At 39.7% G+C, this 19,670-nt stretch overlaps 1 protein-coding gene across 1 annotated transcript in view; it reads left to right on the top strand.

Annotated features, from left to right (window-relative positions):
* Positions 1-19,161, top strand: part of LOC126481517 (hydrocephalus-inducing protein-like) — a 62,449-nt gene extending 43,288 nt beyond the window's left edge. Inside the window, exons 3-5 of the mRNA XM_050105315.1 lie at positions 3,599-3,744; positions 9,328-9,508; positions 18,959-19,161. Coding sequence (XP_049961272.1) covers positions 3,599-3,744; positions 9,328-9,508; positions 18,959-19,105 — 474 coding nt within the window. The 3' untranslated portion in view covers positions 19,106-19,161. The remainder of the gene's footprint in view (positions 1-3,598; positions 3,745-9,327; positions 9,509-18,958) is intronic.
* The last annotated feature ends 509 nt before the right edge of the window (positions 19,162-19,670 follow it).

Below are 19,670 nucleotides of genomic sequence, written 5' to 3'. Positions count from 1 at the left end.
AAGGCAGAATCTGACCTTGTTAAATCAAACTCTGGAACCAGGTCTGTTGAGATCCATAAACCAGTTAATTTTAGAGCAAGAGGGATGCATATCAACTGAACAGCTTGTTCAACATGTCGCGCTTGTTCAGCATGTCCCTCTGTATAGGGAAAGGCAATGGCAAATAACGATTATTTTGAGCACCTCTGTGCCAAGTGTCATCACAGACTTAACTTTATGTGTTGCCTGCTTTCTGATCAGGCAGAGAGCTAATTCCAAAAGGGAACAGGCTCTTGGCCTTATTTTGTCAAACAGTGATGGTATGTGCTTTGATACAGTGACAGTCCTGTAATGGTATGGACTTATGAATTATATGCACTGACAATGAAAGATAAATACAGGGTGATTCACAAAGATACTCCAATATTTTAATATGTTATTCTACAAGTGAAACTAAAGAAAAAAGTTCATATAAACTTAGGTCCACAAATGTTTAGTTATGGAATTATAGCTAATAAGAGATTCTGCCTGAAATGTAGCAACTTTGCTAATATGAAGCCATTGCAAAACTGTATGAGGTTAAAGTAAAGCACAATTTCTATTTATTTTGTTGTTACTGATCTGCTCCCAGACATGTGTCTACAACAGTTACTATGTGGTTTTACTTAAACACACTCTTGTTATTATTTTCTTTCACTGAACAATACAGGAAACTACCTCACTTCAAGGTTAGGAAATGACTGAAACAACTCACTACAATGACATAAATGTTTCTACATTCTTAATTGAAAGTAAACAAATTTACTTGTATAATAGTGTTTGCTTCTCTGGATGTTCTCAAAACTACTGGAGATACATGCCTGGGACGTGTTTCATTAGATTCACCAGACCAATAACAACAAAATAAATTAAAATCATGCTTTATTGTAACCTCATACTGTGTTGCAGTTGCTTCATATTAGCAAAGTTGCTAAATTTCAGGCAAAATCTTTTATTGGCCATAACTCCATAACTAAACTATTGTGGACCTATGTTTATATTAACCTTTTCCTTCAGTTTTACTTGTAGAATAACATATTAAAAATTTGCATATCTTCATGAATCACCCTGTATGTGTTCAATTGTTATGACGTGAGCCTCAGGGTGCAGTGGATTTGTCCTTAACTTCCTAACCTTTAGCAAATTACAAGGGTGCTTTAACAAGTGTACATAAAGTTTGTTCCTTATCTGTAAGCCTGATTTCTAGCACTCAGAATTTGACCAGCTGGCTGTTGACCAATGCTTGCACTACTGTTGCTGCCTGTCAGTTAGGCATTGCAACCATTTCCACATACCTCTAAAAATGCTAATAATAATCAGCACAAATTGATTCCCAGCTGCAGTCCTTTTGAATGGTCTGAGGACATCCAACCCACTCAGTTTAAATGGTTCCATCACTTCTTGTAACCTCTGCAAGTGCATTAACTTATGGCTCATACTTGCCCACTGCATGCATTGTACACATCCCCTCACATACCAGGCTACATGTTCTTTCCTTGACTTCCACAAGTAGCATTTGACTACTCACTAAACTGTTGTTCTACAACCACCAGTCCTGACATATGTGGTCATGCGCTTCTTTCGACACTTCCTCTGTTAGCTCTGCTGGCACTACTAACTGTGCCCCCAACCTCATTGTCTTACACAACAACCTATCACACACAGTGAATTGTGACTGCAACATGTACTGTCTAGATTCTATGTAAACCTGCTGTGCAAGGTCATGACACAGTGTTTGTATCACTGACACTTTTCAGCTTAATCCACATGTTCCTTACCAGGCTTTGTATCAATTCATACTTGAACTCACTTAATCTCAATGCCCATCTACTCAGGCTATTAGAAGGGTGTTTAAAGCCCCAATAATGGTTTCAGAGCAGCATTGTCTGTTACCACTAGACACTTTTTTCCATACAAATAACATGAAAATACCTGAGTCGACCTACTACAGTAAGTGTCTCTTTTTTACTGCTTAGAAGCATACACTGCCAGATGTTCCTCTCCATTTAATACTTGACTGAGAACACATCTTGTGTAGCTTAATTGGAAGTGCCAGTTGACAAGATAATCTCTGTCTTGTAGTCCAGAAAAATTATTACTAGAATTGATATTGATGCAATCCTCAACATACCTTCAAGTGACTGAACTTTAAGCCCTTTTTTAACTGTCGTGTATATGGTCCTGCTACATCTGCAATTCTTTTTATGAATTTTTACAGTTATTCCCTAATCCTAGGAAAGACTGTAATTCCTTGGCATTGATAGAAATCAGAAATTCCTGTGCTGCTTGCATCAACCTCAGATCTGTATCAACCTCTTCACTGCTAATGACATGCCCTAAATATGTATCTTCTTCCAATACAAAGTGAAATTTTTCTGTACTTAATGTTAAATTCACTGCCTACATCCATCCAAAAGTTTATTGGAGTAACACGTAAAAATTTGAAGTAAATTGGTCAGGAATTTTTACTAACAACATTTATTCCTTATAAAGTATACACATATATTTATATACCATATACATTTGGTTACATGATAAATCACAGAAATCTAAAGGCCATAAATTCAACTAAATACTTAGGGATTACAGCTATGAACATTTTCAATTGGAAAAATCACAGAGATAGTGTTGTATGGAAAGAAAACCAAAGACTGCATAGGAAGTGCAACAAGTCTACTAATGAGAGTGGTTACACCCCACTTGTCCACTCTCTTCTGAGTATTATTGTGCTGTGGGTGATCTGCAACAGGTGAGCTGCCTGAGGCTATCAAAAAAATTAAAAGAAAGGCAGCTCATTTTGTATTATCTCAAAGTAGGGGAGAAAGAGCTATGGACATGATATGTGAATTGGGGTGGCAGTCATTAAAATAAAGACATTTTTTGTTATGGCAGGATTTTCTCATGGAATTTCAGTCACCAACTTTCTCCTCCTATTGTAAAAATATTCTGCTGACATCCATCACCTCATACACAAAAATGATCAGCATAATAAAATAACAGAAACCAGAGGTCAGATAGAAAGATTTAAGTGCTCATTTTTCTCATGTGAGAATGGAACAGTAGAGAAATAGCTTGAAGATGGGTCAATGAACACTCTGCCAAGCACTTAACTGTGAGTTGCAGGGTTAACATGTATATGTGAAAATCTGAAGTAAATTGGTCATGCACTTTTGTAGATATTTGATAACAACGTTAAAGAATGACTTGTCTTTGTGTAGTAGTATAGCTTTTATTTATATCATGATTTACCATAAATATTAAAAAATTATGTAGCGTATGTCTTTTCAAACATTTATTAGAGTATCATGAAAAAATTGGAAGTAAATCAATCAAGAACTTTTCAAGCTTTTTGGCAACTACTTTAAACAACTTGTCTTTACATAGAAATATTGATGTAGCTTACAATATGATTCACATTGATATAAAGTAAGCAGAATTTTTTCTATAGCTCTCTATTATTATTTACACTCTATTTCCATGTAATGTGTCATTTGTGTGTGTCTGTTTCTTTTTTTCTCTTTAATAACTATATGAATTGACAAAAGAGTTTCATTACCTTTCATTTGACTATCAATTTCAGATTGATAACAGTGATTTCAAAGTAGAGAAGGTTGTCACACTTGAGTCTGGTGAGAGAAGAGATGTTCCCATTGTTTTTGAGCCAACCAGTCTAGGAACAGTAAGTGCTACACTTGCCATAACATCTCCTGTTGCTGGTAATTTCAGGTAAGAGGATGTTATGTTAATAAAGCACTCATAAAATATCAACACCAATTTGCTTACTACATCACAAACCATAGTTATGGATGTTTTCCACAATGAGATTGTGGTGCCTTGTATTGTACAGATAAATTCATTAATGCTATTAATAAATGAAATGGGTAACAAACAGCACAGTTCACAGCATTCTCCCTACTCTGGAGAAACAGTGACCCACTCTTTCGGAAGTTCTCAGTGGAGCTGATTACAGCACCCTGGACCCAGATCTTGTCAGTTATCCTCTGTATAGCGGCATTGTCCTGTGTATGGATACTAATGGTCTGGTCATGTTGTCAAAGTCTCCTAGAAGCAGTACATTCATCAAGCAGGTCTTAATTAGACACTCAGGACTGTAGCAGGGCTTTATATGGAGGATATGGACAATGTCTCTGCACTTTGGTCTTTTTTAGGAAGATTCATTCATAATCCTGAACTTTGTGTGTGATGTCCAACAAGTGACAAAGGATACTAAATGACCCAAAGAGGCAGTTTAGTAACTTATCCAATAGTCCCACTTTCTGCAGGCATAAAAAGCCATATCAAGTCTCGTGGGTTGTATGTCACTTGTCAGTGCATGGAGTTATAGCACTCTTGGTCCTTCTCCTAGGCATCCAGGATTCATATGTGAGCATGTTATCTTGCTTCTTTGGTCCTGGTTATGAGGTGTTTCATGTAGTCATCTTGAGTATCATCTGGTTGAAACTGGAACAATGTATCATTGTCATTTTGGCCTTGTGACCATGAAACAAAAGGAATATTGTGAATCTTGTAGTGTCTAGCTTTTCTGTGTTTTATGTGACTGTCATGATGGCAGTATTTATGTTGTTCCAGGTGGTTGTAGATGGCTAGTTTGCTCATGTGCTGTAATTTCAAGATATGAATTCCCTCACTGTGTTACTTCTTCATGACTTTCAAACTTAGACATTTCTGACTTTGTTTTCCAGATTCTTCAGTTGTAACGAAAGGGTGTGTCTTCAATAAGACACAAGAACACCACCCAAATAAATCCAAAGAAGCAGAAGCAGTAGGAACCGTAAAGATCCTCCTATAGAATATAGAAGGTCTCAAAAGTGCAATGAACATGGTTGCAAGAGAATTAATACAGGGATAAGATACAGCAAATACAGAGGTATAGCACTAGAAAACTAATTTTCAAGACATTCACAAAAATAACAACAGAAAGAACAAAAGAAACAATCAATGAATACCTCCCCCTGAAAGCCAAATAAGATCCAGGGAAAAAGCATCTACTCTGAGCACAAAGGAACTCCTGTTAAAGAATGTATGGGAAGCCCTTGCAGAGAGAGAGAAAAGTTTTATGTAGTATTTATAGACTTCATAAAAGCCTTTTACTTTGCAAACAGTATGTCCATTCTTCCAATACATATACAAATTGTCACTACACCAGTGGCTATCCAAAACATTTGCCTCCTTATCTCTATGATCAATAGAACAGGAGATATGACCCCCTGGAAAATGGGATTTTCACACATGGCTTTTTGGAACATTGTGGTACTGTGCACTGTTGGGCATGAACCGATGTGTACAATAGCAATAATGTAGCATAAATAGGGAAATAAGCAAGGGCATAAGCTTAAAGTCTGAAGTAACGATCACATACTTGTGGTTGCGAGGGGGGGGGGGGGGGGGGGGGACTGTTTCTGCTTGGAATCTCATTGAAATCTGTGGTGCAGTTTTTTCACTTGCACACATTGTAACTGAATTACTTTCATACTTTCAAGCTCTTGAGATGCTTTGGGTGATGCTTCATCATATGGCACTGATGTTTGCACGGATGGAATTTGTGACGAAATTATATCACTATTGTCACCTTTTGAAAAAGACTTTACCATGAATCCAGATGGCAATCAATTTTCTCTTGCTTTGGCATTGTTAAGCTGAGACATAGGTATATTTGTATCTCTTACATTCATATTTGTTCACTTGATTCTCGGTATGGATGATGAAAGGAAAATGCCTATACCAGTGCCCAATCATATCCCTCATTACTTGAAAGTCTTTTATAATGAATTTCTGTCTCCTATCAACAGAAATTTCTTCACTGCTCATTCTGTCTGTCCATGAGTTCTTTAAGACTCTCCTCCATTGTTATGTCTCTAACATTAGCAGCCTCTCCTACTGTGCATTTTTCAGAGTCATGGGGTGCAAATTTACAAGAGTTTTTGTTTTGTCAGCTGGTTATTTATTGATTTGATTTCATCTTGTTACACACCATGATTTGATGGTTATTTATTTTATTTATATGTTCCAGCAAATACCACATTCATACCTTCTATAGCCGGTTACAGACTGTATTCAAATTCATGAAAAAATCTAAGCAAAATTTATGTTTTCCTCATCCGTAGCTATTTCCTCACACAAGAAAATTAAAATAATCTCTTACTTTCTAAGTCGAAAAATTTAGTTTACATAGCGATACTTCAGATATGCACATTCAATATCTTCAGTAGATCCATAACTAACAAGATACTTAATAAAAAGTATATGCTAATTTTTCATTTAGAGCTCATAAACAGAAATCCAAGTTATTAAATACAGTTCATTATACACTACTTACCTTCAGAAGCAAAATTCCAGTACATCCTCAGGAAGGAAATCTGTCACAGTATTCTCACTTTTAAATGTGTTAATCAGCAGTGGTGGAATTTTGCCTCCCGAAGGTAATTCATAGGCAACATTTCTTTCTACTGAAATTTTATAGTTTTCACTACTTAATTTCCTTTTGAAATAAGAATATTTTTTCTTCACATTCTAAATTGTTATTTTTATTTCTTTGTGCACCATGGCAAGATCCCCCTACAAATAGCCACCTGCTCCTTCATGGCACTTCCCTCACACTAGCATTTAGTTCCCCATAATCCTTATAATATTGCTTAATTATAAAAGTTCTGAGAGAATGCAAATACTGTACAATAGGTGTAAAGGAGACCATTCCTAAGTATCAAATCGTCAAGAAGCACACTCAAAAAAAGAATGAAAACTTACTATCTTTTGCTGTAAAACCTTTCTCAAGCTAGTCCACACACACACACACACACACACACACACACACACAGAGAGAGAGAGAGAGAGAGAGAGAGAGAGAGAGAGAGAGAGAGAGAGAGAGAGAGGGGGGGGGGGGGGGGGGGGGGGGAGGAGAGAGAGTCACTCGTAAGCCCCTAAATGGCATCATCTAGACAAACAATGCCAGTGCTCCAATTCGGCAGGAGTATTAGATTAGGGGGGGGGGGGGGGTGTTTGAAGGGGTGGGTGGAGGGGGAGAGAGATGGTAGGCAGGAAGAGGGGCTGAGTATGGCTGGTTAATGGAGGGAAGCAGCTGGTTTGCTGCCTAGGAATGCTGGGAGGAGGAGTCACAGGTGCACAGATTAGGCCTGTTATGAACAGTTGGAGGGTTTGGTGGCAAAGAAGTGTTCCCACTGCAGGGGTCAGGAGAAGGAGAGCAGGTCTTTGACAAGTCTAACACTATTAAATTTGGGTGTGAGGCCTTTGGATAGGAATGAAAGTTCTGTGGCATTGAGATTTTTCATAGAAAGGTTAACAACTGTGTTTCGGGTTTCTTTGGGTTCTGGTTTTTGTGAAGTGTTAGCAAGATTTGGAGGATGCAGTCAATTGAGAAGGTCAGATAAGCACGGTCTGGCTTCTGTGAGGGGTTGTGAAGAGTGTCATTGTGGGCTGGATAAATGTGGATGGGTAGTGGGTCTCAAGGCATGAGCAGGACATCAACAGGTTGGACAGATTATGGAGTTGGTGCCTGCAATGCTCTTCCACGTGCTGGAAGAGCAATGGTTTCAATTTCAGAGATGTGGTGTATATAGTAAAGATTGCACATAGATCATATCCCTGTGGAAGATGCTGGTGCACGAACTGTCCAAACCACTCATCCTGCACTTCCTGCTCCTGTCCTGTCACAGGCTTATCTTAGCCCATCAGAGGCTGGGCCACCTTCGAAAGCAGCCATTTCACATACCAACTCTGCTGCAAACACTGTACAGATTTTTATGTTGGTATGACTACCAACCACCTGTACAGCAGGATGAATTTCCACCATCAAACAGTTGCCAAGAAGAAAGTTGACAACCTGGTGTTGCAATATGCAGCCAAGCACAACATACTCAATTTCAATGGCTCTTTCACATCCCAGACCATCTAGATCCTCCTCTCCACTGCCAACTTCTCTAAACTGTGCAGACAGGAGTTATCTTTGCAACACAATCTTTGCCACTGTAATCATCCTGACCTCACACCTTCTACTCAACAGTTCCTCCTTCCTGTCCAATCACCACCTCCCCATTCAAGTCCACATCAGCATGCACCGTTCCCCACCGATTTCAACACTCTTGCATCACATGCCCAACCCATGTGTCTGCCACCATCTCTCCTGCATTCCTGGCTGACAAACCAGCTACCTCCCTCTGACCCCTCTTCCTCCCTCCCATCTCTCTTTCACTTTACCCATCCCACCTGACACACCACCACCCCAGCCTACTCCACCTGCTGAACTGCAACACTGGCACTGTGTGTCCAGTGGTGCCGTGTAGAGGCACCATGTATATGTATCCATGTGAATGTGTGTGTTTTCTGTTTGTATCTTACTCTAGCTGAGAAATAATTTATTGAAAGAGCTACCAAGTTTTCTTTTTATGTGTGCTTGTTGATGAATCTGTGCTTCTGGTTTTTGGTGAGTGATCTCCTTCACTCCAAAAGTAATCTTACTGACATTAATAACCATTTTGCTGGGTATTTAAGGTCCCATTCTGTTTGTATGTAAGCCTTACTGTGTTAAACAACCTGTGCTTATAAATATATTGGGCTCTATGGATATTACTCTTTACTCTGTTTCTCTGTTCTGTGACACTACAGTTTATTCTTTCTATATATATTTATCATTTTCTATTTTCTAGACTTTTGTGTGTGATGGCACTTATTACAAGTTTTGATGCTGTTATTATAAGTTTTGATGCTGGTAACCTGTTTCTAGCTGTTCAGATGACATTTGATGTTTCACTGATGACATCCTCTTTGATGTAGCTTTAATTTTTTTTCCCCCCACATCAACAAAAATAGTTTTGTAGTTTGTATTATAATTTATACCTTCCACCGAGATATACTTTGTCAAGACTGAAGGATCAATCAATATTTCTTTGTCATATCACTTCAATTGAAAAAAGAAAATTTTATTTAATCTACAGCCACTCAAAACTAAAGCCAATAAACTGCACATCAAAGCACCTTAGGAACAAGCATATTCAACAGAAATTTACTAAGGAACAGTTGTATTATGACAAATTGTGCACATCAGCATACAGTAAATAAGAAAGAAAGAAATTGGAAGAATAATATAAAGACCAAAACATGGACCCCTATTATGCAAACGCAATAAGAGTACTTTCCTTTAACTATTCCTCAAGCATACAAAACATTGTTACAGTATAAATATCCTATCAGAAGTACCCTATTTTCAGTACATGTTTTAAGTAAAATGACCCATTATCACATGGTAGTAATTAATTTATCCTTTGACTTTTACAGTTTTCCAATTATTGGAAAGTGTGGTTTTCCAAAACCCCAAGGACCCTTCATACTGACGCCAGGAGGCAGTGTTAACATCAACTTCAAAAATATATTCCGTGTAACAAAAAAGTTTAGTGTTACAGTGAATCTGCCAGTATTTACTGTAAAGAAAACTGCTGATACTGTTCAACCCAAAAAGGTATAGTTTTCTGGTAAGCGTAAAGTGGTATGGTACGAATGGCTGGGAGGCCGCAAAGGGCAGGTTTTCCCTGTCCTTCGTGCCTGGAGGTCTCTTTCCTTCATGAAGTATGAGAACTGTGTGTGTGTATGTGTATCTGTTAAGTGTAGGTGACTTAAGGGGTCTGTGTGTAGTGTCCTGTCATGTTCATTATGAAGATGATGAGAGAAGGGATAGTGTGAAACCCAGTCCCAATGCACAGCCTGCTCCTCCCGAAGAGCACCAAGGGCCCACCGTGCTTAATGTCACCAACATCAAATATATATTCCGCGCCTGATATCAGCACACCAAATTGCTTCACAAAGCATAGTGGAGGGTGTGATGTACCACTATTAATCACTCCCCCTCTTGTTCCATTGATATGTAAAATGAGGAACACATGAATGTATTTTATTTTTCCTTAGGTTTTGTGGAGCTATCTTAGTCAAAGCTATTCAATAATGGAACAAGTAATTACAGTTGCAAAACTGTTAAGGCTTTCATGCCCACTTGTTGACAGATTGCCTGTTGGCTTCTACCTTGGGTTCTTCGGCCAACATGTGTTTGATGACTTTTCTATCATTTTGTCAGCACAAGTGGTGCATTGTCAAAGGTCCATCCTCCATTGCTGGTGGTGTCATCAGGAATGGAGGTTGAAGCTTTGACAATGGCAGTAACTCATGCACATGAAACATCACAAAATTCATCAAACGAATGTTGGCCGAAGAATCTGAGGCAGAAGCTGATGGGCAATTTATGCCCTACAGTTACTTAAATATTTTGATAAATTGGGACTTGTTTCCATGTTCCATGGATCTTGTTCCTGACACCTTACTATGATGTGAAAAGTGTCAATTAGTTTACAGTGGCACAGTTTTTGAGTGATAAGCCCTTATCCTTTCTCACTTTCCCAAAACGCATCCCCCTTTCCTCCAAAGGAAGGGAAATAATATTTCAAAAATTTGGGACACCTTGCACTTTTATACATGTCTGTCATCAGTACCAAAAATTTTCACCTGCTGGAGGTGATTGCTGAGCAGCCAGTCTGTCTCATGATTTTATAGTTATTAATCTCTGTTTCAAGTAATTACTCAACAATGTAATAGGAGCTGTCACACAAGAAATATTTCACAGTAAATTTGTTCTTTTTATATATCAATATCTTTAATTTATTAATACAACTGAATACATCCATCATTGTATAATTTGTTTCTTTCTATATCAGATACAGGTCAAGTTATAAATACTGGATGTCATATTTACTTCTACTGATGTATGCCTATATGCATGAATACTTCTTCTTCTTCTTCTTCTTCTTCTTCTTCTTGTTCACTTTTTCTCGTTTCTCTACAAGACCAGCATTGGTACATGGGCTTTCACAATGTTCGTCATAGCTGGTGGCCAGATGCCCTTCCTGACACTAGTGATGGGAACAACCAAATGAAAACGATTAATTCATCTGGTTGTTGGAAAACAATCAACTCATTCAGTTGTAGTTATTCATATTGATTGAATTATTCATTTATTCTTTTGAATGAAACCAGGTTGTGGGAGCAACTGAGTGTCAGTCATAGTTTTACTTGTCGGTTGGATTATTATACATTTATTTTTTTCGAATGAAAGCAGTCAGTGGGAACAATCAAATGAAAAAATTTGAACTATTGTAGCTTTGCATATAGACTGAATTACTCATTCTTTCTTTTCAAGTGAAAACAATCAGTAGTTTTTCTCTTGGTTGAACCATGTGTTCACTCTTTCAACCGAAACTGCTCTTTAGTGTTTTAGCTGACCAAGCTATCCATTCTTTCTTCTGAATGAAACCAGCATGCAGTACTTTATTTAAGTGAACTAAAGCAATGCTACATTATACTGACAGAGGGTGGTCCTAAGTGAAAATGTATCTTTGGGGTATGCCAAAGATAACATAAGCAGGAAATGTTTCATTTAAATATGAACTGAATGGAGTAATTTTTCTTTTCAGCATTTAAAACTGATTCATATACTATTGTGGATTGTATTGTTACAGGTGCCATTAAAATGTATCTAATTAACCTGACATATCACTGGTGTCAGCCGGCCATCACTCAAATTGCCAAACCCAGACAAAACCTTTGAAAACTCTACACGTGGGAAACACACAGTCTGTAGACGATAAGTTGGCCGATGGCCACGATGTTCAGTGGGGAGTGGGGACATGAGAGGGGGAATGTTTCCTCACTTGCAGTTTCTGTGCTAACAATGCCAGTGGGCACATCCCTCCTACTAGTCAGCAGATATAAATTACACATGAGAGTAACAAGCACATTATACAGACTGAGCCGCAGGCGGCTCGCTTTCTTGCCGTTCATTACTTGACATCATGTAATAGCGGTAGTGGTGTCTCGATTCCTTCTTGTGTTAATGGTGTCACTGAGTTGCTAGTACTGCTTGTCCATGAAAGGCAGCAGCAGTGGTTATCAACAGCCAGTACTGTGGTACTGTCTTTGGTTCCATGACTAGTATTTCTAGATCGTCGTGTGTGTCAGGCAGCTGGGGGCTTTGGACAGAGTAGCGAGGATGTCTCCAGCGTGGGGGCAGGCTAGGACCTCTGGCGGCATGCAGGCACTGTCGGAATGAGGTGCTGTAACTGGCACCTGAACCCAGGACGTTTGAAGTTGAGTGAACCGTATCCAGTACTGAAACCTCCACTGTTTGAGATCTCGCTGTTGTTTGCATGTTGCTCTTCCCAGGGTCGGTGAGACCAACTGCTACAAGTGGAGACTGGCAGGTTGGCGGAAGCTATTAGCCACCTTCTACTCCTTGATGTTTGGATTTAGTATCATTCTTATTAATGAAGTGCAACCGGTGGTATTTCCTGCCTTGTGACCGCTAACATCCCAGTTACCTGCCCTAGAGGTTACCATACTTTTCCGGCAGTGTACCTTTCCTTGTCGTGTTGATGCTGTCCAACACGGTGTGTAGTTCGACAGCCTCTTGAATTGTGCTGTGCATATGTTTTTGGGAGGTCTACCTTGGTCTAGTGTTTCTTTTGGCCTTGGGTGTTTTTCTGAAGACATAGTGCTGTCCATCTCTTTGCCCTTGCCTAAAAATATTCCATCGTTGTACCAGTGATCGGACGTTAGGCGGATTGGTTAGTCGGTCAGTCGGCGTTTAAGCTACCCCTAGTGTGAGCTGCCATTCTGTTAGGTGAATACAACTCTTGGCTGCCTGTTTCACCAATTACACAGCTGTGGTCACCTTCCTCATGTTGATCCAGGGAGCATTGTCTGTGGATCACTCCATCTTATTTGGACAAGTTGTCATAATTGTTTAAAATTTACCCTAATGTTTTAACATGTTATTGCCTTCCCCACTTGTAATTCCAGCCTTCAGCCATTAATTGTTTGTAACACAGCTTGTGGCCTTCAGCCGACAAATTATTTTCAATTTTCTCTTAATAAGGCCTGCAGCCATCACTATAGCCTGTTACAGTTGGTTAAGATTGTTTTAAAAAGGTTTCAGTATTTTAACATGCACCTGCCTTCCTTACTTGTAATTCAGGCCTTCAGCTGTTGGGTATTCTGAAAATTGCTTGTGGCCTTCAGCCCCCAATAATTTTGAATCCTTTCTTAATCAGGCCTTCTGCCATTAATTGTTTGTAACATTGCTTGTGGCCTTCAGCCGACAAATAATTTTCAATCCTATTTTAGTGAGGCCTTCAGCCATCACTATAGCTTGTTACAAGTTATTAAGATTGTTAGAAAGGGTTTTAGTATTTTTAAGGTGTAATTGTCCACCTTATTTGTAATTCAGGCCTTCAGCCCTTGTGTATTCAGAAATTGCTTGTGGCCTTCAGCCCACGAATAAATTTCAACCTTCTTAACCAGGACTTCAGCCATTGATTGTTTGTAACATTGTTTGTGGCCTTCAGCCGACCAATAATTTGCAATTTTCTCAATAAAGCCTTCAGCCGTTACTATAGCTTGTTACCATTTTGATTGTTAAGAAGAAAATATCTTAGTATTTGTTAATGTGTAACTGCCTTTCTCACTTGAGATTCAGGCCTTCAGCCATTGTGTATTCTGAAGTTGCTGTTGGCCTTCAGCCGTTAATTGTTTGTAGCATTGCTTGTACCTTTCAGCCAACACATAGTTTCAGTTCTGTCTTGATAAGTCCTTCAGTCGTCACTATAACTTGTTACAGTCATTAAGATTGTTAAAAGGGTTTTTGGTATTTTAACCTGTAGTTGTCCACCTTATTGGTAATTCAAATAATGGAAAATCCAGGATGGAATGTAACAATATGAGAGAAGGAAAGTTGCTACTCACCATGTGCCGGAGATGCTGAGTTGCGATAGGCAAAATACAAAGATTCACACAATCATAGCTTTCGGCCATTAGGGCCTTTGTCAGCAGTAGACACACACACACACACACACACACACACACACAAGCAAACCTCATGTGAGCAGCAGCACCAGTACATGATGGGAGTGGCAACTGGGTGGGGATAAGGAGGAGGCTGGGGTGGGGAGGGGAAGGGATAGCATGGTGGGAGTGACGGACAGTGAAGTGTTGTAGTTTAGACAGAGGGTAGGAGAGAAAGGGGGGGGGGGGGGGAGGTAAGTAGCAAAAAGAAGAGAAATAAAAATAAAAGAAATTAAAAGACTGGGTGTGGCGGTGAAATGACGGCTGCGTAGTGCTGGAATGGGAACAGGGAGGGGGCTGGATGGGTGAGGACAGTAACTAACAAAGGTTGAGGCCAGGAGGATTATGGGAACATAGGATGTATTGCAGGGAAAGTTCCCACCTGCGCAATTCAGAAAAGCTGGTGTTGGTGGGAATAATTCATATGGCACAGGCTTCGAAGCAGTCACTGAGATGAGGGGTATCATGTTTGGCAGCATGTTCAGCTATAGGGTGGTCTACTTGTTTTTTGGCCACAGTTTGTTGGTGGCCATTTGTACGGACAGACAGCTTGTTGGTTGTCATGCCTACATAGAATGCAGCACAGTGGTTGCAGCTTAGCTTGTACATCACATGACTGGTTTCACAGGTAGCCCTGTCTTTGATGTGATAGGTAATGTTAGTGACCGGACTGGAGTAGGTGGTGGTAGGAGAATGTATGGGACTGGTCTTGCATCTAAGTCTATTACAGGGGTATGAGCCATGAGGTAAGGGACTGGGAGCAGGGGTTGTGTAAGGATGGACAAGTATACTGTGTAGGTTCGGTGGACGGCAGAATACCACGGTAGGAGGGGTGGGAAGAATAGTGGGTAGGACATTTCTCATTTCAGGGCACGACGAGAGGTAATCAAAACCCTGGCGGAGAATGTAATTCAGTTGCTCCAGTCCCGGATGGTACTGAGTTACAAGGGGAATGCTCCTCTGTGGCCAGACTGTGGGACTTTGGGAGGTGGTGGGAGACTGGAAGGATAAGGTACAGGAGATTTGTTTAGTGTACAAGGATGGGAGGGTAATTACGATCAGTGATGGCTTCAGTGAGACCCTCGGTATATTTAGAGAGGGACTGCTCGTCACTGCATATGTGATGACCATGGGTGGCTAGGCTGTATGGAAGAGACTTCTTGGTATGAAACGGGTGGCAGCTGTCGAAGTGGAGGTATTGATGGTGGTTAGTAGGTTTGATATGGACGGAGGTACTGATATAGCCATCTCTGAGGTGGAGGTCAACATCTAGGAAGGTGGCTTGTTGGGTTGAGTAGGACCAGGTGAAGCAAATGGGGGAGACATTGTTCAGGTTCTGGAGGAATCATGCAGCTAGCAGAAGGGAGGCAGGACACAGGGAAGAGTCAGGGTGTTACAAAAATCCCTGCACTCAACAAGTTTGAGCTGTTACCTTCCACTGAAGCCAAAACTGAAACAGTGTGACTCACTTCACCTGTTGTGAAACCTTCAGAGTTTGCATCAAAGATAGAGAGACACAAAAGGATAGGAATCTATCAATCATCATCGGGTCAAATGCATAGTAAGTGTACCCTCCTTTAGGGAAATGGCAGCAAGGGTTGGGAATTAGTATCAGGTGCACACAGTGTGTATGCCTGAGAGCCTCATTCGACATCTTGAAGAGGCTATTTTGGCAGCCACTGAAGCACCAGAGTGCAATCACCTGCAGACTGGCACACAGTGGAACAAATGATGCTGTCATCTGAGCTGCAAGGTCATACTTGGATCATTCCTGTGACTGGAAGAGAAGAATAGCCTTGTTTCAATGAAGCACACAATCTGCAGCATTGCCCCACAACTGACTGTGGCCCCCATTTCTATGTAGAGTGGAAGGCTGAACCAGAAACTCCGAAAGTTCTATATCAAGGTAAGCTGTGACGACCTATACTTTCGCCATAGGATAGACACTTGTGAGCATCCCGTACATGGGCCAAGTGGCTTACGAGTACTATGTGTGGAGCACACAAGGAGTGTTTCATTTAGGTGACTCTCCATCCAGTTCAGATAAAGATTTTTGTAGAAGAGCTGGAAGTGTATCCAAAGAAATGCTCTCCCATAGGTGAGAATATAAAAATTCTATTGATTAACTACCAAAGCACTCACAAAAAAAGGTCAGATTTGAAGCATTCCTAAAAATCAGTGGAACTCAAATAATGCTAGGTACAAAATGTTCGTCAAAACCCAAAATTGATAGCAGTGAAATTTATGGGGAAAATTTATGATTATTTCAAAATAGTAGGTTAATGGGAAGTGAAGGTGGCATATGTGTCACAGTAAATGAGAAACGTAAATCCATTACAATATTAATTGAAACAACATGCACAATTTGGGCAAGACTCAGTACAAGGGTAGGTATAAACTTTACTTCTGTATCCTTCTACCACTCAACAGACTCATCTCCAGATGTAAACAACAACTTTAGACAAAGCCTCAGTTCCCCAGTCATACTGCCATTTTAATCATCCCACAATCAAATGGGAAAATTACAGTTCTGTAAAGGGTGGGCATGACAAGATGTCTTATGACACATTAATAAATGCCTTGACTATCCACCACAGTGGATGAGGGGGTGCAGCCTTGTTAGATAAGTAACTATAAATAAAATAGCCTCTGACTGCAAGGATGATTGTATAACATTTAAGTACGCATCTAATTATATGTCAGGCAACATTTTATTTTCTAGATCACAGCTGGTTCTGGAAAGGAGAGGGGGGGGGGGGGGGGGGGGAGCGGGGGGACATCAAACAGAGAATTCCAGTATGCTTTGTAGACAACAAAGGCAAAATATTCTGGGTAGTGGGCACTGATATGTTCCCCAAACACATCCAGTGTGAGAAAGGAAACATCAAATTAATTGTGACAGACATTGTCAGGGGGTTGGTATTCAGACACAGGAACATTACTGACAAGCTTCAGACACAGAGGTGAGCATTCAGCCACAAAATATCTTTCTGTTGTTCTATGATTCCAAAACATTGGTACAAACATGGTGTGAATTGGCATCTGGCATAATAATATAAAGCATGGCTAATGGCAGCTGCATAGCTGTTCACATCAAGTTTTTACACCTTTACGTAGAACAGCTATGGTGGTGGAGATGGATACCTCTACCCTGAAATTACTTGCAGAGAATGACTTGACTGACAATTTCAATTTCACCTGAAATATATTTTTTGAACTGAATTATCTCTGAGGGTCACAAAGAGTAATTGATTATCCAGTTAAATTTGGACTATGATGTGATGTTTTGTCATGTTTCAATGTTCAAAACAGTTCATCTTAACATTTTGGAGAATGAATGTTCAGTTACAACAACTACGACATCTACTTAAAGTCAGACACAACTGAAAAACTCCCTGTTTCTGTTATATAAATAACACATGTTTATAGTATTGGTGGTCCATCCCATGGATCTTTCATACCACAGCATAAATAAGAAATCTTAAGGGAAGTTGCTACTCAGCATATAGCAGAGATGCTGAGTCACAGAAAGGAACAACAAAAAGACTGTCAGAAAGTTAGCTTTGACCAACAAGACCTTTGTCAAAAAAAGACAAAAACACACACACACACACACACACACACAGGCACATGCGCACCCACCCACAAATGGAACTCATACACACATGACCACAGCCTCTGGCAGCTGGAATCTGGCTCCAGCTAACAGAGACTGTGGTCATGTGTTTGTGTGAGATTCGTTTGCATGAGTGTGAAAGTGTGTGTGTGTGTGTGTGTGTGTGTGTGTGTGTGTGTGTGTGTGTGTGTGTATTTGATGAAGGCCTTGTTGGTCAAAAGCTAACTTTCTGATGGTTTTTTTGTTGTGCCTTTCTGTGACCTAGCACCTCTGCTGTATGGTGAGTAGCAACTGTCCTTTCCATTAAATCATTACATTCCATGCTGGAGTCTCCATTGTTTGCAATCTTAAGAGAAATTTGCCAAGTATTTCCACTACATAGTTTCAAAGTAAAGCAGCAATATCCTGGATTTTGTAGTAACATATAGGCCAATAATGTAATAGCATTAGAATATAGAATCTGATATAGTACAGGGTGGGGCAAATAAAAGTGGCCCATACAAGTGAATATAATTAGTCATAAATTTGTGGTAGCATTAAACAGAGACGGAAAAGACCTACAGTCACTTCCAACAAGATGGAACAATGCCCATACAACCAGTTGAATCTTGGAGCACATTTACAAAATCTTCATTCCTAACAGAGTTGCTAGCAGATAACAGTCTGGTTGTGGGCCCAGCTGGCCACCCAGGTCACCAGATCTGTCTGTGTGTCATTACTTTGTGTGCGGAGCCCTCAAGTCTGACCCTCAAGTCTAACCCTCATAGCCTTCAAGAACAGCAGCAGATCATTTCAGATGAGACTGCAACACTTCCAACTGTCCACCTACAGCAACTTGCTGACCAGAGATCAATGGTGAATTCTTTCATCATCCACTATAGTGTGGTCAGAGCTTTATTTTCTTTTCCCTACTGTATTTTTTTGTACCCTGTAATTTGTTCTCCAGTCCACTTTTATTTGCCCCATTCAGTACATTGTTTATTTGCTCAACAAATCAGTTTCATACATATTAACAATCTGTACATTAAAAATCTATCCTGCATACACTTTTGGAAATGAAATGAGGTTGAAGGGTCATGAGTCTTTACTACAAATGATTTAAAATACTTGATAACACAATCCAGTAACACTGTCTAGTTGAAAATGTCTCTTTCAGTGTTATCACTTGTCGACTCACATTTCTATTCAAACTTTCCCTTGATGTTAGGATTATATTAATTAACATTACTCTGTAAATTGCTCTTTCAGATTGTTTCTCTAATCTGCTGTCAAAAGTCAATCATATATTGAAATCTAATTAGTATTTAAGGTATCTTAAATAATTATTCAATGTTGATTAAGTGCTATAGTTATAATCGTGACTATCGGTTCATGTGTGAGTCCTTCAGGAAGTAACTTATCTTTTTACAGGAGCTAGCTATAAAGGTAACACTGGCAGCAGCTGGCAAGAAGACCATGACGTTTCCTATTTATGGAAAGCTTGTAGTTTCTTGTGATGACATGGAAATGAAAAATATTCAGTGGACATATTTTCTTAAAGGTGTCATTGAATCTTGAACAACTTGATTTAAAAATATCACACATTTTTCTCTATTGCTGATGTAAATATCTGTTTAATGTACGTAAATAAAAGTTAATGAATATCAGTGTAGTTTACCCTACATGAATTTGGCCACTCGTCACTTTGCCTAATCAAGTCTTTGTTTAGCTGCGTGCTGCTTGTAAAATGGTTCCTCTATTTTCTCGTCGCTTATCCACTCAACTACTGTTGCACTCTATCACATTACAGTGAAACAGTTTGTATTTATTTGAGCCAATGCTCAGTCCGCTGTAAGATAGTGGTATTTAAACAACAACAACGAACATGTGTTCGAGGCTTTCCCTTCTCAACACAAACACCAACTACTACCAAACCACTTCAACAAAATGGCTAACAACCCAATTACCTCTGGGTGAGCTGCAACCACTAATTGTACTACACGGACAGGATATCGGTTCCACCGAGTCCCAAAAACTCAGCATCTACAATCTACTTCTCTCTCAAACCAGGCTCATGCTGGATTTTCCTACAGCAAACTTTATGACTGAAACTTGTCCACAAGACGACAATCAATCAATAGCT

This window comes from Schistocerca serialis, chromosome 5 (assembly GCF_023864345.2).
Source record: "Schistocerca serialis cubense isolate TAMUIC-IGC-003099 chromosome 5, iqSchSeri2.2, whole genome shotgun sequence".
NCBI lineage: Eukaryota > Metazoa > Arthropoda > Insecta > Orthoptera > Acrididae > Schistocerca > Schistocerca serialis.
Note: the sequence above shows the minus strand (reverse complement) of the source record. Positions and strands in the feature narration are given on the sequence as shown.